At 36.1% G+C, this 20,882-nt stretch overlaps 2 protein-coding genes across 7 annotated transcripts in view; both read right to left on the bottom strand.

Moving 5' to 3' along the window:
* The window catches only part of USP32 (ubiquitin specific peptidase 32), a 198,682-nt gene that overhangs the window by 16,636 nt on the left and 161,164 nt on the right, over positions 1-20,882 (bottom strand). For 3 of the 6 annotated variants that reach the window (XM_060395176.1, XM_015098474.3, XM_060395173.1), the window contains 12 exons: positions 19,040-19,157; positions 15,503-15,657; positions 14,311-14,392; positions 13,209-13,283; positions 12,580-12,718; positions 12,010-12,115; positions 10,371-10,544; positions 9,408-9,582; positions 8,755-8,906; positions 7,755-7,866; positions 6,370-6,581; positions 728-912 (listed from right to left, as the gene is read on the bottom strand). In XM_060395176.1, the coding sequence (XP_060251159.1) occupies positions 728-912; positions 6,370-6,581; positions 7,755-7,866; positions 8,755-8,906; positions 9,408-9,582; positions 10,371-10,544; positions 12,010-12,115; positions 12,580-12,718; positions 13,209-13,283; positions 14,311-14,392; positions 15,503-15,657; positions 19,040-19,157 (1,685 nt within the window). Of the gene's footprint in view, positions 1-727; positions 913-6,369; positions 6,582-7,754; positions 7,867-8,754; positions 8,907-9,407; positions 9,583-10,370; positions 10,545-12,009; positions 12,116-12,579; positions 12,719-13,208; positions 13,284-14,310; positions 14,393-15,502; positions 15,658-17,656; positions 17,693-18,997; positions 19,158-20,882 lie in introns of all 6 variants that reach the window. The other 3 variants (XM_060395175.1, XM_060395172.1, XM_060395174.1) reach the window with 2 other exon arrangements.
* Positions 3,548-4,623, bottom strand: LOC105616451 (RWD domain-containing protein 1-like). Its single transcript, XM_042255353.2, has one exon. The coding sequence runs from the start codon at positions 4,512-4,514 to the stop codon at positions 3,795-3,797; it is 720 nt and encodes a 239-aa protein (XP_042111287.1). The 5' UTR covers positions 4,515-4,623; the 3' UTR covers positions 3,548-3,794.

Raw genomic sequence — 20,882 nt, 5'->3', positions numbered from 1 at the left:
ACATGACAGACATCCCTTTTTCCTTGTCTTAACTATCTAAAGCTATAAGCTATATAACATATTTAGAATAATGTCTTAACTGCAAGATAGCTTTATGAGTTTTCTGACTATAAAACAAAAACAAAAACAACTATTCATCCTTGCCCCAGTAGAAGCAATACAAAGAATATAACATAAGAGCAATATACTTTATGGATCATTCGGCAATTTGTAGTGGCTATTACATGACTGCTAAAGGTAATGAAACTATGATAAGGACTCATGGTTGTAAGGGCAACCATTGTAAGGGCAGGAATGAGTATTATGCCTGTCACAGCAGTTCCCATCTTTCTGTCTAACTCGTTGACTGAATGATTACGGATAGCCCATGTTGTCCAGTATCATGTCAGTGATAACTAGGTCAATGGTAAGTAAGGAATGCAAAGAAAGATAAAGAGATAAAACAGCCAGGTAAAACTCCGGCACAGAACTGTACAACAATTCTCTTCTAAAAAATTTCTTTATTACAATACTTGCCAGAAAGATTTAGGTAAGAGATTATAAGGATTATAGGACTCTGGAATGCCTAGGTGGTGAAAGGAAGGTGTAGCGGTCTCTCCTACTCAGAAAACCAAAACAAATAAATGGTTGAATTGTAGTGAGTCCTATAAATCACCCAGAATAAACATAAATTCTCCTTTTTCTACATTTGGAAACTGTAGATCTAGGAAGATGCCCAAAGACTCACCAATCCTGAGCATGATTACTAGCTTCCTGAGGTGGCAGTGGGCTAGCTAATCGTGACACTTGAATCCAAACCGCATCATACAGGTCTTTCTTCCGGGTATGCACAGTACATGGAACAATCAAAGGCATTCCAAAAAGGCTGGGGCGATTCTTCTGAGATGACAGGAAATACAGTTCTGTCCTCATCTGTAAGTACAAACAAGAGAAGAGTGAGCTGAGAAGAAGCCTCTGATTCCTCTCTTTTGTTCTTCTAGGACTGCCCCGAACAGGCATCACTACCATTTTCAAATCAGTCACTATCACACTTCTCTTTATTTACAGAACTATCTTTTATTAAAATGTGAAGAGAATTGTTATTCAAAGTGGAGACACTGAAGGGGTGCCAATTTCAGAGTTGCTCTCTATCAAACTTGGGTTTTCAGCATATACTATTTTCAAATTACGTAGTTTTCTCTGATAAACGTTTCTCACACACACTGAATCATATATAAAAATTTTTAAAATCATATTTTAATTATATGATGGAATAAAAGGTAAACTTTTGAAATGTTTGCTCTGAGTATGTTAAAGGAGATTTTTATCACTTCTTAACACGTGAGATACTGCACAGAATTAGCCTGGAAATGGTGACTTAAAACAAAAGTATAGTATAATAGAAAAGCTGCTGGGAGTTAGTTACAGGATTATTCAAAAAATCTGCTGAGCACTTGGACATTTAATTCTTTAAATTTGAACTTTATGTAGTAGAAAAGCTAAGCCAACAACTTATAAACTCACTAGTTTTCTATGTGGAAGACTCTTATTTCAGATCCCCAAGTATTTTATTTTGCTGTTATTCACAAGACTATTAGCTAAATACATGATTTTAAGACCCCATTTCATGCATTGGTGGTTATATTATTATAAGACCTATAGAAAGCAGACATAGTTCAGAACTATTTTTTAAAAATAAAAAAACTTTGCTTAGTTTTTCTCTCCTTAAACTTATACCTTTCTTCCACTCCAACTCTCAGTAGATGACTTATGTTACTAAATAACTGAGATCATTTAAGCAACCATCTTTTTCCTCTACTCTCCTCAGTGTCATTTCCTTTCTAAACTCCTATGATTCTTCTCCTCTAGGAGGTAACTTCTTCCAGGGCCCTGTGGCCTATACCTCCCATACCTGCTCGCTTCTTCATGGGATAATGCTCCCAGCTTCACTGTACAGGAATCTTTCTTTGGTTCTATTCCAACAACTTCTTTAATCTGAAAAATCTCACTTGACCTAACTGTGCTAAATTCTTGCCCTATTTCTTTACTTGGTTACTAGGCCAAACTTTTCAGTTTTCATTCTTTCCAATGTCTCTAGTCCATGTAGCCACTTCTTTCCTTTTTTGAAGCTGACTTCCCTTTAGTAGTTGTGTCAACACAACACTATTATTTCTCCCTTTATTCTCTGATATTCTTGCTTATGTTACCTTGCCTTATTCCTCTTCTTTTTCTATCTTGTAGAAGGGAGTAGAAGACAAATAAACTATTTTCAAAGTAATTCAATCATGAGATCAAAGTGTCTGAAAAAAGAAGGTGGCAACGAAAATGAAGGAAAATGGTAAATTCAAGTAGTATTTTGAAAGGAGAATTTAAAAGGCATGATATACTACACATAGAGTTTCAGAAGAAAAGGGGGGAAAAAAATCTAAGAACATCTCTAGCCTTGAGCCTTTAACGTGGAAGGATGGCATTGCCTTTAACATAATGAGAAAGGGAGTTGACTTGGGACAGACGTTAAAATTGATTTTCAGTTCAGTCGCTCAGTCATGTCCAACTCTTTGAGACCCCAAAATTGCAGCACGCCAGGCCTCCCTGTCCATCACCAACTCCTGGAGTTCACTCAAACTCATGTCCATTAAGTCGGTGATGCCATCCAGCCATCTCATCCTCTGTTGCCCCCTTCTCCTCCTGCCCTCAATCCCTCCCAGCATCAGAGTCTTTTCCAATGAGTCAACTCTTTGCATGAGGTGGCCAAAGTACTGGAGTTTCAGCTTTAGCATCATTCCTTCCCAAGAAATCCCAGGGCTGATCTCCTTTAGAATGGACTGGTTGGATCTCCTTGCAGTCCAAGGGACTCTCAAAAGTCTTCTCCAACACCACAGTTCAAAAGCATCAGTTCTTCAGTGCTCAGCTTTCTTCACAGTCCAACTCTCACATAGATTTTAGGCACTCCCCAAAGCAGCTACTAGATTATGAAGTAAACTGGAAACAGGGAACTGGTTAAAAGGTAAAAATTTAGAGCAGACTTTATGGTCCAATAATTACAAAAAGCCCTGTATATAATGCTTAAGCACTTACCAACCACTTTATATAACATACATGATAGATGAAGGGAGCTGTTTTGTAAGAAAGATTTTTAAAAAATACATCAGAGCTCGTAATATTTAATCTGATAATGCTTTGTTTAAAGAAATGGGGAAATGCACGAATCACCCCAATGATCTTAGCTGATGGGACTGTGCTTAAACAAGATTTAAGCTGCACTTAAACAAAATTCTAAGACACAAATATATCCCTTAATTCTCTAGGATGTTTACTCAAACAACCCTGTCTAGAAAATGATCCATAGAGCATCATCTACATGGTCAGAAAAATCACTTTAACTTGGGAGCTACTAATTCAAAGGGAAAATGTACATTTCAAAGAATTATCACAAAGTAATTAGCTGTGTAATCACTGATCAGGTCAAGAAGCAATTCGGTCAGCACTCCAAAGCCTTCCTCGAGCTTCCTCCTAAAGGTAACAGTTTTTCTGAATTTTATGGTAATTATATCTTTGCTTTTCTTTGTTTTATACCCTATGAATAATTTCATAAATTATTTCATAAATTTCATCTTCCCTGTCTCTAACATTTTATTTTTTTTAATATTTGAAATTTTAAGATCAATTTATTAAGTTCAATGATGAAAGCCATCAGAAGTATATTCTCCTGAAAATTATTCTTTTCTTAGGAAAAAGAAAGGAAAATCAACACCCTCTCAGCATAGCCACAGATGCTGTGGCAGTCAAGCCTCTCTGCAGACGGGAAGAGTCCATCAGTCGGTCAAGTCACTCTCCCGGTCAGCAGGATTGTAGTCTGGATCATCGTCATCGTCCTCCAGCTCCAAGTCATCCATTTCCTGGAACAAAGACTCATCTACCTCCATGTTGTTTCCAGCATCTTCCAAGAACTGGATATCAGATGTATCGAGATTATGATCTGTTTCAAATAGTTGTCTCCCACTTAATTTATTTTTTCCTGCTTGCTCTTCTTCCTTCATCCGTTTCTTTTTAATTTCCAAGAGTTCTGCATCAAACTTGGCCTTCCAATTTAAGAAATTCTCAATTGTAACAGGAGTACCATGGAATAATTGCTTTTCAGCTTCTTCTGCTTCTTTTTCTGTTTCTTCTTCTCTTCTAGTTTTTATTTGATCTACTATTTCATTTAATTTTTCTTGCACAGCTGTCACTAAGGTGAAGATCATCACCATACCAAGGTTTTCTTCTGCCTGTAATGCTAATAATTTTAAAATGTCTGCTACATCATTATCTTCTAGATTTAACTGGGCGAATATTTCATAAAGGGGAGCTTTATCTGGGTATTTTTCACTGTATGTAAACTTGAGGGTTGTCTGGACAGTTTCATCATTTTCTCCAGCCTCAGATGTCACAGTAATGGTGAAGCTGGGTGGATTTTCTGATAATACTGTGAAGGAGTCAGGGTAGATGGACTCCAGAGCCTCTAGCTCGTTGCGCTGCTCCTCGACGCAGCCCATGGATCGCCCAAATACCCAGGCGGCGTGCTGCAGCCTGGACCTCGGCCGCGCTGGGAGAGCAGGCAGTGGCCGGGCGGGCGCAGGCGCAGAGTCCCAGGCAGAAAGGCCTGGGGCCCCTCTAACATTTTATTTATAAATATATTATTTCATTTCTTTTTGTTTCTGACTTCTTTCTTGCATTATTTTTATGAGATTCATTTATGTTGGGAATAAGTATTAATTCACTCATTCTCAATGCTGCATAACATTCTATGACTACAACTCAACTGCCTTACCCTTTCTACTACTAATGGACATTTTAAAAAACACAAAATAGAATGGTGGAATTATTTATCTTCAGTTAGAAAACTTAGTTTTCCAAGTAGCTGTATTAATGTGCACTCATCAGCAGTGTATGAGAGCTCTTGTTGGTAATATGAGTTACAAACATCTTCTACTCCATGGCTTGCCTTTAATTCTTTTAGTGATGTCTTCTGATGAAACTGAAGTTCTTAGTTTTAATGATGTCCAATTTAACAATCTTTCCTCTTATATTTAGTGCTTTCTGTGTCCTACTGAAGAAGTTTCCCCCCCTAAACTAAGGCCATGAACATATTCACCTTTATTTTGCCTTCATATTTAACTCTACAGTCCACCTGCAACTGATTTTTATGTGGTGAGATGTAGGTATGTCAAGTTTCATATGGATACCCAATTATCCCAGCACCATTTACCAAATGAGTTGTCTTTTATTGCTCTGTAATGCCATCTTTGTTATAAATCAAGTGCCCAAACATGTGTGAACCTGTTTGGGGGCTATTTTATTTCATTGGTCTATTTGCCTTTCTCATACCAATATCACAATGTCTCAAATATCATTGCTTAATAAAATCATGATATCTGATAGTTCAATTCCTCATTCTTTGTTCTTCAAGACTGCTTTGGTTATTTTAGTGCTTTGCACTTCCATATATTAGAATCAGCTTATGAAGTTATACACACACAAGTATAACACACAGAGTTTGCATTTTTATTAGGACTGTGTTTTGAATCTATAGATCTGTTTGTGGAGAATTGTTAGTTTTGAAATATTGAGTCTTCTAATCCATGACTGCATGCTCTGTTGCTTCAGGCATGTCCAACTCTTTGTGACCCTATGGACTGTAGCCCTCCAGGCTCCTCTGTCCATGGGATTCTCCAGGCAAGACTACTTGAGTGGGTTGCCATCCCATGGACATAGTCTATTTCTTCAAACTGAGTCTTTTTTAATTTCTAGCAATAATATTTTATTGTTTTCTACATAGGTATCTTGTATATATTTTTTAAAGTTTATTTTCAGGTATTTACAAGTTGGAAGAGGCAAAAAGGATTCTCTCCTAAAACCTGTGGAGGGGCACAACCATGTTGATGCCTTGATTTCAGACTTCCGGTCTTCAGAACTGTGAAAGAATTAATTTCTGTTGTTTTAAGCCACCAAGTTTGTGCCAATTTGCTATAGCAGTCCCAGGAAACAACTTGTCTTGCCTAGGAATCTTCTTGTTTCTCCCTCCAAAACAAACAAAACTTTATCTAAGGCATCCACACTTATATGATAACGAAGATGTACACGCTGACATGAACATATAGGAGTCACAAACTTTCTAGAGACAACAGTATTCTGATGCACCAGCTGTCTTGTTGCTGCTTAATGTGAGTGAGGAATATCATTTCCTATGTAGGCTGTCAGATGTGATACTAGATCCTGGCTGTAATCACTTAGAACAGCATACACAACACATTGAAAGTGCACACATTGAAGATGTTGCCAAGGCAGAAACTGCTGTTTCATAAATAGCACTGGCAAGACGGAAAGTAATTGGCCTAACATTAAACTAACCATTTTCCGGTGGACTGCAATGATGTAGCCTGTAAAGGAACTGTCAGGAAGAGATGGCATATGACCATTCACCATTCCATTTGTGAAGTTTTTCTCAGTTCCACATGGCACAACAGTGTTTGGCATTCCATTGGGAATGAATATTGGTCGAGGCAGGTCACCGTTGGTGGTCAGGGTGAACATTCCGTTTGTAGATGGGGAGGAGGAGAAATCTACAAATTCAAAGGTAAGCACAGCATCATAAGTTTGTCCTTTGCTCTTTATCTTTGCTCTTTTCTCAAACATTGCTTGGACCCAGACCACTGACAATCTCTTTTAACATAGGACCAGAAGTAATCATAGGTCAAATAATTCTAGATTAACTGGAAGATTTTCATTTTATAATTTACTTTTATTACTAATACTTTTGATTAAATGACTAAACAAGAGTAACTGCTAGAAAGAATAAGTGGAAGTTTTACAACAATCTTTATCAGTCCTATGTTGTGGCATGAAAATAGTTCTGCTTTTCTTTCTCTTATCCTCAAAAAATTCATTTCTCCATGTAGTCTCTAGCCAGATATTTTACATTTTATTTTTAAAAACACCTGCAGAGAACTCCCATCTGCTCCCTGCCCCCACACAAGCACAGTCTCCCCCATTAGCACTCTCCCCCACCAGAATGAAACATTTGTTATAACTGATGAAAGAGGTTGCTTTTTAAATTACAAATGCATTTTCTTAGTTTTACTAGCCACAGTTCAAATGCTAAACAGTTGTGACTATTAGATACTCTATCGGATGGCAAAGATTAAAGAAAGTTTTCATCATTGCAGAGAGTTCTATAGGACAGTGATATAAATGATATAAACAAAAAAGCAATAAAACCCACCATCAGTACTATCTACTGAGCACTAATGAGAGGAGCCCCCTTCTCTCTGAAGCCTTCGATAGCTGGGAAATCTAATTATCAACAATGAAGAGACGATGGCCAAGAAGACTAACTGGATGACCATATTAAATTATATGAATGACCATATAAATATCAGAGTATAAACAAATTTATATTTTAGTCAAATTCACTATTCTGTTTTCTAAAGCACATTTCTCTCATACCATCTGTTGCCATGTTAGTATTAGATAAGAGAGTTAAAAGATCTGAATTCCAGTGGTAGATTTAGCTAAGAACTACCTATCCAACTTAGGTTCTCTGAATTTTAGGTTCCTCATCAATAAAATGAAGAATTTAAGATGATCACTACGGTTTCCTACAGGTGTCAAAATTCTTCTGCTGTAAATCTTTTTCTCTAATATTTTTAGCCTAAACAAAAGCCAAAAAAGAATGACAACCCTTAGACTATTATTCAAAGCTAAAATCATGAGAAATAGCTCTAGTTCTCTCTTACCTGTCTGTACTGGACTAGAAGCTGAAACTGGAGATCCAGGGATGGGAATTTCAAATGCACACAAAAATCCACTCACTGAGAGCCGTACTTTCTGGTTGTCCTGAGGAAAATTCTACAGAAAAAGAAGCAAGAGGAGAAGAGGGAGATGTTTCAGATAAAATGGAGAATCATCTCTGATATATTTGAAGCAAATGTCTTAGATTCTTTTACCAGTAAAGCAAACAAGATGTCTGAATAAATTTTCTAAAATAACTAAAAGATGCAGGTTTGATAAACTGAATGAAAACTAACCTTATTGGAGGAACCATTATCCCCTTTCATAGGAAGGAAGTATGATGTGTATAACTGACTTAAATTTTGCCCTTCATTTCAAAAATCTAAACCCCAAATCCCCAAAGATCTCATCTCTGCATTTCATATGAAAAAAAATGTTAAGGAGGCAGGAGTTTGTTTAAAAATCCTGAAGATGAATATAAATAATACCAATGGCAGGAACTCAATTTAGGGCAACTTATTTATTGAATTGCTTCTCTCTCTAGCTGGTATGGAGGAAGAAGTGATTTGCATCACTTTGTTTTTACCCTCTTAGTGTGTTTAAAGCCAGGTATATATATTTATAAATAAGTACTAAGAACACACATTCATAAATACATAAAATACTTAAAGAATTCTAGGAAAAGTAGTAACACATAAGAGATGTAAAACAAAGCACTGGCGGTCCTTGGGGTAAATTTAGACTGTACTGACATAGGAAGATCGCTCCATATAGGTAGCTCTGGGCTTCCATGTTTCTCTTCTTTAAAAATATCACCATCATTTTACTCTTTTAGTTTGGTGGACAACTCTTTTAGTTTCTTCTAGAATGAAAAGCGTTACAATTTTTTTTCCAGTTTTCGTTGTGTTTTATTATCTCCCTTGGTCACTTAACACAATAATTAATTGAGAAAATCGTGATTTTTGAAGGAATCAAGGGTTTCCCAGAGAGAATAGTTAATATCACCTTTATGTTGGAACCATGTACTTCGGCAAGAAGGATTTGTTCTGATTTAAGTCCACAGAGATCGCTCAGCTGTTTTTTTAAACCTGTGTACTTTTCATCCATATTCAGTCTTAGTCCATATCGTACAGGGGTAGTACCATCCAGCTTAATAACTAGTAAAGAGAAAAGATTTTTATTAGTAAAATTCAGGTTTTACTGAAAGCTTCAACCTGTGTGAGACTTGCAACTAGTAAACATTTGTCTAGAATTTTTATTTTATATGTACACACTACAGCAGATAGTGTTTAAAATAATATTAAGTGAAATCATTATTTTTGTATGTTTACCCAATAAAGAAGTGTGAGTGGCTTTGCAAGATTTTTCAAGAGAACTTCTGGCACATTTAAAATTAAGAGAACTCAATGAGCACAAAAGTGGAGGCATGTTCAAGTCTTTCAAACCTCAAATCATGCCTGAAACCAGACTTGTTATCATTACACAACACTGTAAATCAATTATACTCCAATAAAATTTTTAAAAAACTGTAACATGCTGACTACCAATCTCTATGAGAACTCACTATAAGCAAATGACTAAACTTACCAATTCAAGCTGACTGAATACCAGGTAATAGACAAAGGAATTAAATAATGTTTCAGAACTTTGTGACCTACCTGTTATTTCTAAGTGCATGTAACTGTCCATTGGTAGTGGCAAAGACAAAAAATTGAAAGGGTCAAATCGGACACTTATATGCCCACATGTCTTGCATTTGACTTGGGACCTTAGCTGCCCATGGAACAAATCCACAACAATTGATCTATTTCTCCTTAGATGATTATCCCAGGCCTAGCAAGAAAAAAGATTAGAGAACTTTTTTATCCCCTCCAAATTCAAAAGATAAGCTTTTCTCCAAAAATTCAAGGCAATGGTTAAATGTATTAGATTTAATGTCAAGATTATAATCCTTAATTTTTCCTTCAAAGATAAGCTTTCTGTCTACAGATTTACAAGTCAGGTATGTAATTTTAACTATACTGCCTGCTGAGAAAGTAAAGAAAGCCAGTGACTGAATAGAATGTAATTCTTTTTTTTTTGGCCACACCATGCAGCACTCGGATCTTAGTTCCCTAAGCAGGGATCCAACCTGGGCCCCCTGCAATGAGAGAGTGGACTCTGCCACTGGACTGCCAGGAAATTCCTTAGAATGTGTTTCTTTTTTGCTCAATATATAAAATACTAAATTCAGATGAAAAATCCTACTTTCTTTTCTTTCTTTTTACCATGGTAACAATGGTGAGTTCTTTGTCCATTAAAGGCACATAAAATATGCTTATTAGTCACTATACACATTACTTCAGCAATTATGGGGACTCCTAAAGTTCTACTGAATAATTATTCCTACATCCTCTCCCCAAAATATGTGATGTGAAAAGGAAACATTTTTCTATGTTCATTAAGGATACTTTGTTTTAGGATTATGGAACAAGAAATAAGCAGAGAATTATAAAATTCCTTCATTTTCACAGTAAAATTCTGATCACAGAACACTTTAGTCAGCATTTAAGTTGCATAAAACTTATTTGGGGCGAGAATATTTTATCTGTGCTTACATTAGAAACTCAAAAGTGACAAACCTCTGCAGCTACTTCCCAGTCTGGTCTGCCATCACTATCCTTTAGTTCCACATATGGCTTCTCATGGACTCGGTTGAGATCTTCATGCAGACCATCCAAGAGAAAAGCCAGAAGTTCTTGGGAGTCTTGTTGTTGGAACCCATTAAACCTGGGAGCATATTTTGCTATGGTCCACTATAAATGTAAAAGGAATCAAACTCATTATTTGCTAGCCCCCAAAATTGAGAATGACCATACCCATAATTCAATCAGAGACATGAGAATAAGTAAACTATACAGTCCACGGGATTCTCCAGGCCAGAATACTGGAGTGGGCAGCCATTCCCTTCTCCAGGGGATCTTCCCAACCCAGGGATTGAATCCAGGTCTACCAAACTGCATGCAGATTCTTTACCTGGTGAGCCACCAAGGAAGCCCAAGAATACTGGAGTGGGTAGCCTATCCCTTCTCTAGCAGATCTTTCCAACCCAGGAATCGAACTGGGGTCCCCTGCACTGCACATGGATTCTTTACCAGCTGAGCTACCAGGGAAGCCCAAACAATATAGTACTTAGTCTATTTCAGCAAACATATTTTGGATAATCAGGAAATTTTTCTAATCTTTGTATCAAATGATGCTCCCCCAGCCCACTAAAAAAAGTATTATGGCTAGTCCCATGTCCTGGTTTAGTATCAGTATAGGCAAACAGTTCTTTAGGTACATAGATGCTATTTAAGATACAAGACGGAAATATTAAAATAGCATGTGGTCACATTGGAAGATTCCCTGTTTTCTTTTACAATTAACTTTTCTGGTGTTGTTGTATCCTAACTTTTATTATTAGAGGCAGAATAGCCCAGTATTCAACTGTGAGGACTTACTAACTAGCTTTCAACCTTGGATAGGCTACGTAACTGCTATCAGCCTTAGTTTCCTGAGCCATAAAATGGGGATCATAACACTGCTTTATATTATGGGGCCATTTAGAAGATTAAATGAGTTAATACACATAAAGTAATCAGATAGTGGCTGGTAAGTGATAAGTAGCCAAATTTTTAGTTACTATAATTAGTAATTTTTAACCTAAAAAGCTTTCGCCTTGCCTTTAAAAAAATTATTTATTTATTTGGCTTCACCAGGTCTTAGCTAGAGCACACAGACCAATCTTCATTGCGACATGTGGGATCTAGTTCCTTGACCAGGGATCAAACCCAGGCCCCTTGCATTGGAAGCAAGGAATCTAATAAACCACTGGACCACCAGGGAAATGTACTGAGTATCATTAATTAGACTCAGGGCTACCTTGCAGTTAGAATACTGATAATAGTGAAGGTCAAAAAAAGAAAAGTTTACTATATATATATATATATATATACACACACATACACACACACACTATATTTACTTGTATACATATACAAGTAAAATACCTGATAAGTTAGTAAAATGAATGAAATTTCCAAATTTAGACTGTACTTCTGAACTTTTTCCATCTACTATGTCTATAAGAGTATTTTGCTTATATTTGAACAAGTAAAAGTTTATGTCTATGAAAGACCCAAAAACATTAAGCTAAAATTAAAAGATAAATATAAAAAACAAAGAAAATTAAACAGCTGCTTAAGACTTAATACCTTTATATTATTCTAACATGCTTACCCGAAGCTTTAATGGGGCGACATTCTTCTGCGTTCCACTCCAAAGCTCCTGTACTAAATCCCCATAGCATTTAGCCATATGCCCCTTCATACCAATGGGATTTGTCCTACAAGTTTTGAGAGGAAAATGTATTGTTTAATGATTCTTATAAATCGCAATCATGTGAACACAGAAATGCCTAGTATCTGTTTTCTCACATCAAAATACATTTTCAAAACTAGAGAAGCAACATTTGGTCCTTGTCCTTTAGTTGCTTCAGTCATGTCTGACTCTTTGCAACCCCATGGATTATAGCCCACCAGGCTCCTCTGCCATGAAATTCTCAGGCAAGAATACAGGAGTGGGTTGCCATTTCCTTTTCCAGGGGATCTTCCTGACCCAGGGATTGAACCCATGTCTCCTGCACTGGCAGGCGGATTCTTTACCACTGAGCCACTAGGGAAGCTTACTTCATGCTTAACAGGGCATGAAGAATTTTCTCCCTCAGGGTGAATAAAGAACAGATTTAGGTAACATTGGGTTCATATCAAAATTACGAAAGTTAAGAGCCAATGACTCAAGGAAGATTACCTGTTGAGTTCATAAAGATGTCTCCCTGAGATAAAATACTGTGTCAGTGGCTGTGTGTTACTAACACACTGGATGCTTGAATTCATGAAGCATGTATTTCCCAGGTTACTCAGACCTGTGGCCCCCTTTTCTGTCGGAACTGGAACAAACAATATGAGAACAGAAGCCTAGCTGCAGCAAGATGTCACAGACCAAACAGTTATTTGTATTCAATGCAATGATTTTTATAATTTTTCTAATCGGTTAAATGGAGATAATAATTTTCTGTTGGGTCCTGAACTGTTAAAGTAGGAGTTTTTCATGGAGCCTCACCAGCAATCATGATAATCTACTGGATCTATGCTCATCTGTGCTCTGGAAGTAGCAATGATTCTCTTCAATTGCTTTGACGGTTTTTTAGAGTTCAAACAATTCTCTCCTAGAATTGTTATCTTTTAAAATGAATAAATAATTTAATTGCAAGGTTAGAAAGAAATGTGATGCTTCAGGAAAAAGAAAAATAAGAGGGGACCTAATCACTATTGAGCTGGAAAGCTACAATTTGTTAACACTTCAACAGTTGAAAGAAGAAAACATAAAATAATAATTTTAAGATCATCTGTTTAAAAATAAATACAGTAGAAACTTACCCTTGTGTCTGTCTATTTTACTACTGTTTGCTATAAAGGACATTTCTTCAGGCCAACTCATATCTTTGTTGCGAACTAGAAAGATAATAATGTGTTAATCTCTTATCCAATCAAATCACACCCACTCAAGTGTTCTGTTTAAAAACAAAAACTTATTTCTAAACCAGAAACTGAAAAAAAATTTTTTTTGGTAATTGGCTCTGAAACCATTCCAATTCTTTAGATAGGGGGCTTTACAGTCAGTGATTAGAATTAATTAGTAAACTAAATCCTCAATTGCATACTTGAAGTAAAATTATACTCAACCTTCAATAGAAGGAGTTAAAATTCTTAAGCCTAAAACACTGGAACTATCACAATTCTTTCTTCTTTCTTTTTTAACAATTCTTTCTTAAGTTGTGAAGCTGCCAGAGTATTCATTTTAATACAAAGGCAGCTAGGAATGTTTCATGAATCTTGAGAAAAGACACACTAAATTTTCAATGATTTGTACATGCCAGTGTGTAAATGTATGCTTACTTGAGCTAAGCTCTCTTGATCAGTGTTGAGGACTAATGAAAAGCCTGCATCACTAACAATGCAAGAATGTTAATCTCCTCATTCAAACTCAAGGAGGCAGCTTGAAAATTTTAATAAACTATAAACTTATAACTGAATTCACTTGTTTTTACAACTGTTTCCACCCTTGCCAGATAATGAATGTAGACATGTTTTTCCTCTTAAAACAATCTAAATAGTATTCCATTACAAAAGGATTACATAAAGGTTTAATGGGTTTTCTTTACTGTGAAGAATACAGTGATCAAATACCAGTTGGAAAAAACTATAAAGTAGGTTTGTCATGCTCAGTCGCTCAGTCGTCTTCGACTCTTTGCAACATCATGGAATTTTCCAGGCAAGAACAAAGTAGGAGCAGGTTGCCATTTCCCGCTCCAGGGCATCTTCCCGACCCAGGGATTGAACCTGCATCTCCTGCCTTGGCAGGTGGATTCTTTACCACTGCACCATCTGGGAATGCCCATGAAGGAGATTATCAGTGAGTAATTAAACCTTTCTTTCTTCCCCTAAAAATCTAATACAGATGTATGCTTCCATCTTGTACCTTCAATTACCAGGTGCTGCTCATCCTGGATTTTCAAATATTCCAATCTGTGATCCTCATCATCCAGGAGAGTGAGGTAATTCTGTATATGGAGGAGGAAATGTTTTGTTAATTTAATTACTAACTTTGAAACAAATGCTGAAATAAAAATGAATGACAATTTAAAAAATTCCTTGAAGGTACATAACTCATGTACAGACATTTAGCATATTACAGTTATTCAAAAGTACTTATAATTTTGGCGGCAAGATGAGGGAGAGACAATCTATACTCTGTAAACACATATTTTATGTTTCTAAAAAAACTGTATCTCATTTTGGGGAGACCAGGAAAGACTGATCACACAAACCAAAATTCACTGAGGTTTAGATTTTCTAAACAGCTTACAGAAAAGAAGTTTTGATTAATATATAGTAAGTATATACTAAACTGAGTAAATGTTTACTTAGATCAAAATGTTAACTCAGATCAAGATGGACCTTGATCACTAACTAGGAAATGAAAATGTAAAACCAAATGCCATACAAAAGAATTATACATTTTGTTGACACTCACCCTGTCTAAAGTGCTCAGAAAATTAACTCACCTAATTCTTACAACTATTCTAAGGGAAATACTATTATTTTCCCATTTACTCATGGAAAAACTGTGACAGAGAGTTACAGGACTTGTCCTTGGTTAGTTAACTAACAGGTGAGAGACAGTCAGGTCTTAATCCTTGGCAGTGAGGCGCCAGGAGCTGTGCTCTCAATTTTCTTTACTATACTGCTTCTCAGTTCTCAATGGTGACCAAAGAAGGATGTAAGAAAGAAGGAACTAGGACATAGAGCTGGTTAAAACTACTTACCATCCAATTTCAGAGTAAAATGAAAACATATTGCATGTGTTAGGAAGAATACACAAATAATTAAAAGCACTGCCTCTAAGGAGAATGGAAGACAGAGGTCAGAGGATGGGAAGAATTTTCACCACATACTTTCGTATTGTTTAAATTTTTTTTTAATATGTGCATACCTTACTTTAAGACAAATCCAAAATAAGCTATTTGTTAAAAAGATATATTTGTTGTTACTTTATAATAATAATTTTTTAAGATTGTACTGTCCATGAACAATTAATGTAGACAAACCCTCCATACTTATGAAACATGGATCTAACAAGGAGGACTTTCCTTGACTGACATGCCTCTTACCTCACTGTTGTATAGCCACAGGCGCATATCTTCCTCTTTGATGCGCAGCCTCTGAGATAGATATTCATGAATTTCCTTGATGGTCTGCATTCGACTAAAACAGCCTGTATAGGCTAAGACCCGCTTTAATGGTGCATTCGGAGAAGGGACATTTCCTATGGTCATAGTAATCACAGTAAGGAAAAAGGCAGATGTTAAAAAAAGAGAAAGCACCACTTTTAGTAATGGGGACCATACTATTTTAGGAAATAATAATGAGAAATAAGAATTACAGATTTAATAATTTTATAAATTAAGAAATTTTAAGAAACTTTAAAATGAAGATAGGAGACCTAAGCCTCTTAGAGTAAGTCTTAACTTTGAAAGGAAGAATAACAAAATCAGACACGCAAATAATTGGCACTATCTGGAATCCAAGAAGAGTGGCAAATAATGAGCACTGATTTCTTGGCCCTCAGCTGGGTCATACTCAATAGCAAAATCAAAACTCAGTGTTAAAGAATGGGGAAGAGTCTTACACTGGGAAATGGGACTGGATTTGAACGCCACAGAAGGATAATTGGATTCACCTGATCTACTTTCTTAAAATAAACTATCTTTGAATTGCTAATCCCTCACTCTCATTAAGTGGCCCAATTACCTGGTCCACTGTGGCACAATTACTCAAGAAACTTTGACTTAGAATTCTAAATAGGCACAGATACTACATGGCCAACAGAGTTTTAAAGTAAGCCAAGAAGAAACTGCCCTATTGAAAGGTACTAAGGAGAACCATAAGGCCTGTCTACTCAATAAGAGGACAGTAGACATGACCTTGAATTCCTGAAGGGCTCAAAGTGCAAAACAAAAAGAGGCAATAAAGGGAAAGAGTAAAGACTAAAGGAAGAATGTATCAAGTCTAACCATATATTTCAAAAGAAAAGGGGGATAACATGACAAGAGATTATGGAAATCAAAAACAGGTTGCTAAAACTATCTGCTAAACCCTGGATAACTATTCAGCCAAAAATCAGACAAAAGCTTTAGCTTAAAATGGTCATCTCTGCTTATAAGAGGTTATATTTAGTTCACTGAGCAACCCCAAACAAAAATACACTCAATGTATCAATATAATCTATTAAGGGTACAATTATACACTCCAAGTAATTTTCCACCCATTCAATGGTGACTTAGCTTTTTTTCCTCCCATTAAATGTGCTTTGAGTCCTTACTTACTAGACAGAGGAGAAAAGCACTGGCATCATCTACTTTTTCAGAGCTTCCAAGAATTAACTCACCTAAAATAGGCTGAAAAATCATTTAACAATGACTTCTGTAGCTTTGTCTGTTAAAAAGGCTACCATTAAGTCATCGATAACTGTAGTAAGGTTTGGAAACCTGTCACTTCAAAAGGAATAAACTGTGTGCTTAATCACTCAGTCGTGTCCGACTCTGTGACCCCGTGGACTACAGCCCTCCCAGGCTCCTTTGTCCATGGGGATTCTCCAGACAAGAATACTGGAGTGGGCTGCCATGCCCTCCTCCAGGGGATCTCAACCCAGGGACTGAGCCCAGGTTTCCTGCATTTCAGGTGGATTCTTTACTGTCTGAGCAACTAGGGAAGCCGAAAAGGAATAAAAGAGCCCAGTAAACGGCTGTGATAAATTAGAAAGAAAGATGAAAACTACGTATGGAGAACAAAACCCAACTATGATTAACTTTTAAACTCTAGCAAAGCAAATCATTTACTATCAGCAAGCAAAGGATAATCCTAGAAGAAAACAAAAGGGCAAATTTCTCTAAATACACATCAGAGGATTAGTTATAAGATTACAGCAAGAAAGCATATTTTTATAAACTTCAAAATGATTAATGATTGATTTCGTAACTAATTAGTAAGAAATAAAATTTCAAATTAAGAACAAATTTGGAGCATAATGACTATACAGTTGTAGGATTCAGAAGCATTTGCTAGTGTCCAAGTCAATTTCTATTGTCCTAAGCCATATAAGAAATTTATTTGAATTCTAGACAGTTTTTGTAGCATAGCTCATTAAGCAGGCAGCCACTTATTATACATAATTTCATACTTTTGAATAGCACCAAAAAATCTAGTGGAATTTACAGAAGCAGCAAAAATCTAGGATCAGCACAAGAGTTATAAAGAATACTTACTAAAAGCGCAACAACACATCTTGCCTCTCATGTTATCTTTCAAAGAGAATTGAAAAATATATGTACTATGGGTGCCATGAAAGAAAGGCAAATACTATTGATATTATTCAACGGAAAATTAAATCAAGAGTGTTTCAGAGATATTCTTATTTCACTGTTTTTTGATTATAATGTGTTACCTAAAGACAAAGTTTGAGGGCACTGCTTTGGTATAGTGAAAGTGAAGTCGCTCAGTCATGTCCGACTCTTTGCGACCCCATGGACAGTAGCCTACAAGGCTCTGAGATCCATGGGATCTTCCAGGCAAGAATACTGGAGTGGGCTGCCATTTCCTTCTCCAGGGGATCTTCCCAACCCAGGGATTGAACCTGGGTCTTCTGCATTGCAGATAGACGCTTTACTATCTGAGCCACTAGAGTGATCCAAACAGTACATGTAAGAATTTCCATATATTATCTGAATATAATCTTTAATGATGAAATAAAACTAATTCTACTAAATTTCAAAGGAGGAATGATATTTACAGGGTTGGTTTGGGTTCATAGGTGGTTTTTGCATAATAAGTTACAGTGATTATAATAACATTATGGCATTGTTAACACAGTCCAAGATTTTGTGTAAATGGATGAACTCATTATTTTTGCTGAAGAAATATTTGTAACTCAAAAGCACAGAGCAAGCCTGGCCCATCGGTAAAATTTAACCTCAGAGAGAAATCGAAAGGGAACTTTTCGCATCTATTACATTAAAATGGAAACCTATTTATATATCATTTTGATAGGCTTGATGTTTTTGAAGAAAATGTGTCACTTTCATTTTCAAAACCAGATCTTTTCCTTTGTATTATCTGTTATAAAGGCTCCTTGGGCCTACCATGAGAAATATATCATGTTCTGTTACAAAACCCCCCCAAAACAAAAAACTCAACACACACACACAAGAAGAGGATATTGCCTAAGAAATTACTTCTTAGAAATCTGAGTGGAGTTGAAAAGAACAGTCACTGGCTGGCAGACTCTAACTGAGGTCAAGCACATAATTTACAATGGCTTGTTCTCAAAGAAACCAAGTATGTAAAATTCATTTCTGCTTATTATCTTTGTATGTTTGCAAGCCAGAAAAGGAAACAACCCTTTTCAGTTTGCTGCTGGGACTTTGCCTCTACCCCAGCTAGTCTTGCGCATGACCGTAGATCTAAGGCCCATAAGAGATTTTCTGATTCTGTATGAAAACAGATGAAAATGTATATTAGTATAGTGGCACCAGACTTGGAGCAAATTGGTTTTCATTTTTATTATTTTCAAGGAAATGCACAGTATTCTTGCTGCATTCTTAAGTTACCTCTTGGTAAATGCTGAGGAAACACTCTCAGGCTCATCATACCCATATTCACCCAGATGTTAGACTGCTGTGTCCGAGTGGCAGGCTGCTGTCTCAGGAAGAGAAGATAGCGAGGAAACAATTCCAGTTCTGGGATTTCTGTCTTGCTATTTTTAATCACCTGTTGTTTTAAAATATATGAAGTGATCACTATAAAAGAAATAAAACCTGCCATTTTGAACCTAATTTCTGATATTTACTTCCAAAATAAAATGTTCAAAAGGTTCACTGCCTATAGGTCAGAAAGTTGCCAGTTTATATGACATGGGTTTATAGGCCCTCAGGCTCCTGCATCTAAGTCCATTTTCCAGGATTAGGATTCCTGGAAAATACCAGGTAGGTATTTTCTCTCCCTTCATTTAAAAGCAAGTAATATCAATATTAAGGGGGAAATTTTAAATATTACCTACAATTCTAGTACTCTCACACAATAACTCTTTTCACTTTTATATATCTCATATAGAAAAATGATGTTCTTTTAGAGGACAAATTCTTAGGAATGGAGTCACAAGTAAAAGACTACAGGATTATTCATCAGTCTTGCCTGGGGAGTCCTAAGGACAGAGAAGCCTGGAGGGGTAGTCCATAGGGTCACAAAAGTCGGACAAGATTAAAGTCACTGAGCATATACGCATTCATGTCATTTACTCCGTAAGTTATATGGCCACCCAAAATGCAGCAATTTACAATATTCCCAGAGATATATGAATGTATTACTTTCACAAAACCTTATCACTGGACATGACTTTAATTTTTTTAATACATATAAAGAATATTTTAAATGTACTTTAAATTTTATTTCTTGTATTAGTAGTGAGAACAAAAATGTTTCCATGTTAAAATTTACTATCTATGTTTTCTTTAACTGGACTGTTCATATATTTTTTTGTCTATGATTAAAACAACTAAATTGGATGTACTAAACCGAAAGTCACATGGTTGAAACAGCCCTCACGGGCTCTACAACACAGGCTCAGCAGTGTGGCACATGGATTATAGTTCATCAGTGGCATGTGGGGTATATTTATCAGGACAGGGATTGCACCCACGTCCTCTGCATTGGCAGGTGGATTCTCCACCACTGGGCCACCAGGGAAGTCCTCAAACTCTCTAAAACATAAAATCTTACAGAATCTTTAACAACCTCAAGTAATTGGGCTTTCATTTTCTTTTGCTTTAGAAATCAATGTATTCTGCAACAGAGCATTTTTTAATATCAAGAGGGGGCAGTAAAGAGCCAGATAAAAACAATGATACAAACCAAACCTTTAGGACAATTTCTTTAAAGTATTCTGCATGTTCTGATATGCTATTGTATACTACAAAAGCTCCACTCGGAAGCTTTATCAACTACTATTTAAATAATAAGCAGTAAAAGGAGCTCTCCCCAACAGTAAGACCAATGGAGAAAAACAAAAGTCTCTCCATTTCTTCTAGAGAGTCACTGAGAGCTACAAAGCCAACAGTCAAATTTTCTTAGGACTTCAGTTTAACTGTGATTTGGGGAAAGATCACTAATTCTGTACCTGTAGTTATCAGGCTACACAGAAAACATACTTTTGGCAGAATCTGAACTGATAATGAAATAACTTCTAAATGTGTAGCTTACTTTTCAAGATAAGTGATTTTATGAGCAAATTACAGATCAACAAATTCTTATACATTCATGCATAATCAAACATACATACATATTTATTTACATTTTATTTATTCTTGTCTATGAACTAATTGAACTACAACTTGATAACAGTAAATGCAATTCCATTTACAGGAATTTATCTGAAAGAGATCATCACACGTTAGAGAAGAGAATATTGACCAGAAAATCGTTTTAAACAACGAAAAT

The sequence above is a fragment of the Ovis aries genome, chromosome 11, assembly GCF_016772045.2.
Source record: "Ovis aries strain OAR_USU_Benz2616 breed Rambouillet chromosome 11, ARS-UI_Ramb_v3.0, whole genome shotgun sequence".
NCBI classification, from domain to species: Eukaryota; Metazoa; Chordata; class Mammalia; order Artiodactyla; family Bovidae; genus Ovis; species Ovis aries.
Note: the sequence above shows the minus strand (reverse complement) of the source record. Positions and strands in the feature narration are given on the sequence as shown.

Excerpts from the sequence above, each read along its gene's own strand:
- LOC105616451 (XM_042255353.2), bottom strand. The coding sequence starts at position 4,514 with ATGGGCTGCGTCGAGGAGCAGCGCAACGAGCTAGAGGCTCTGGAGTCC.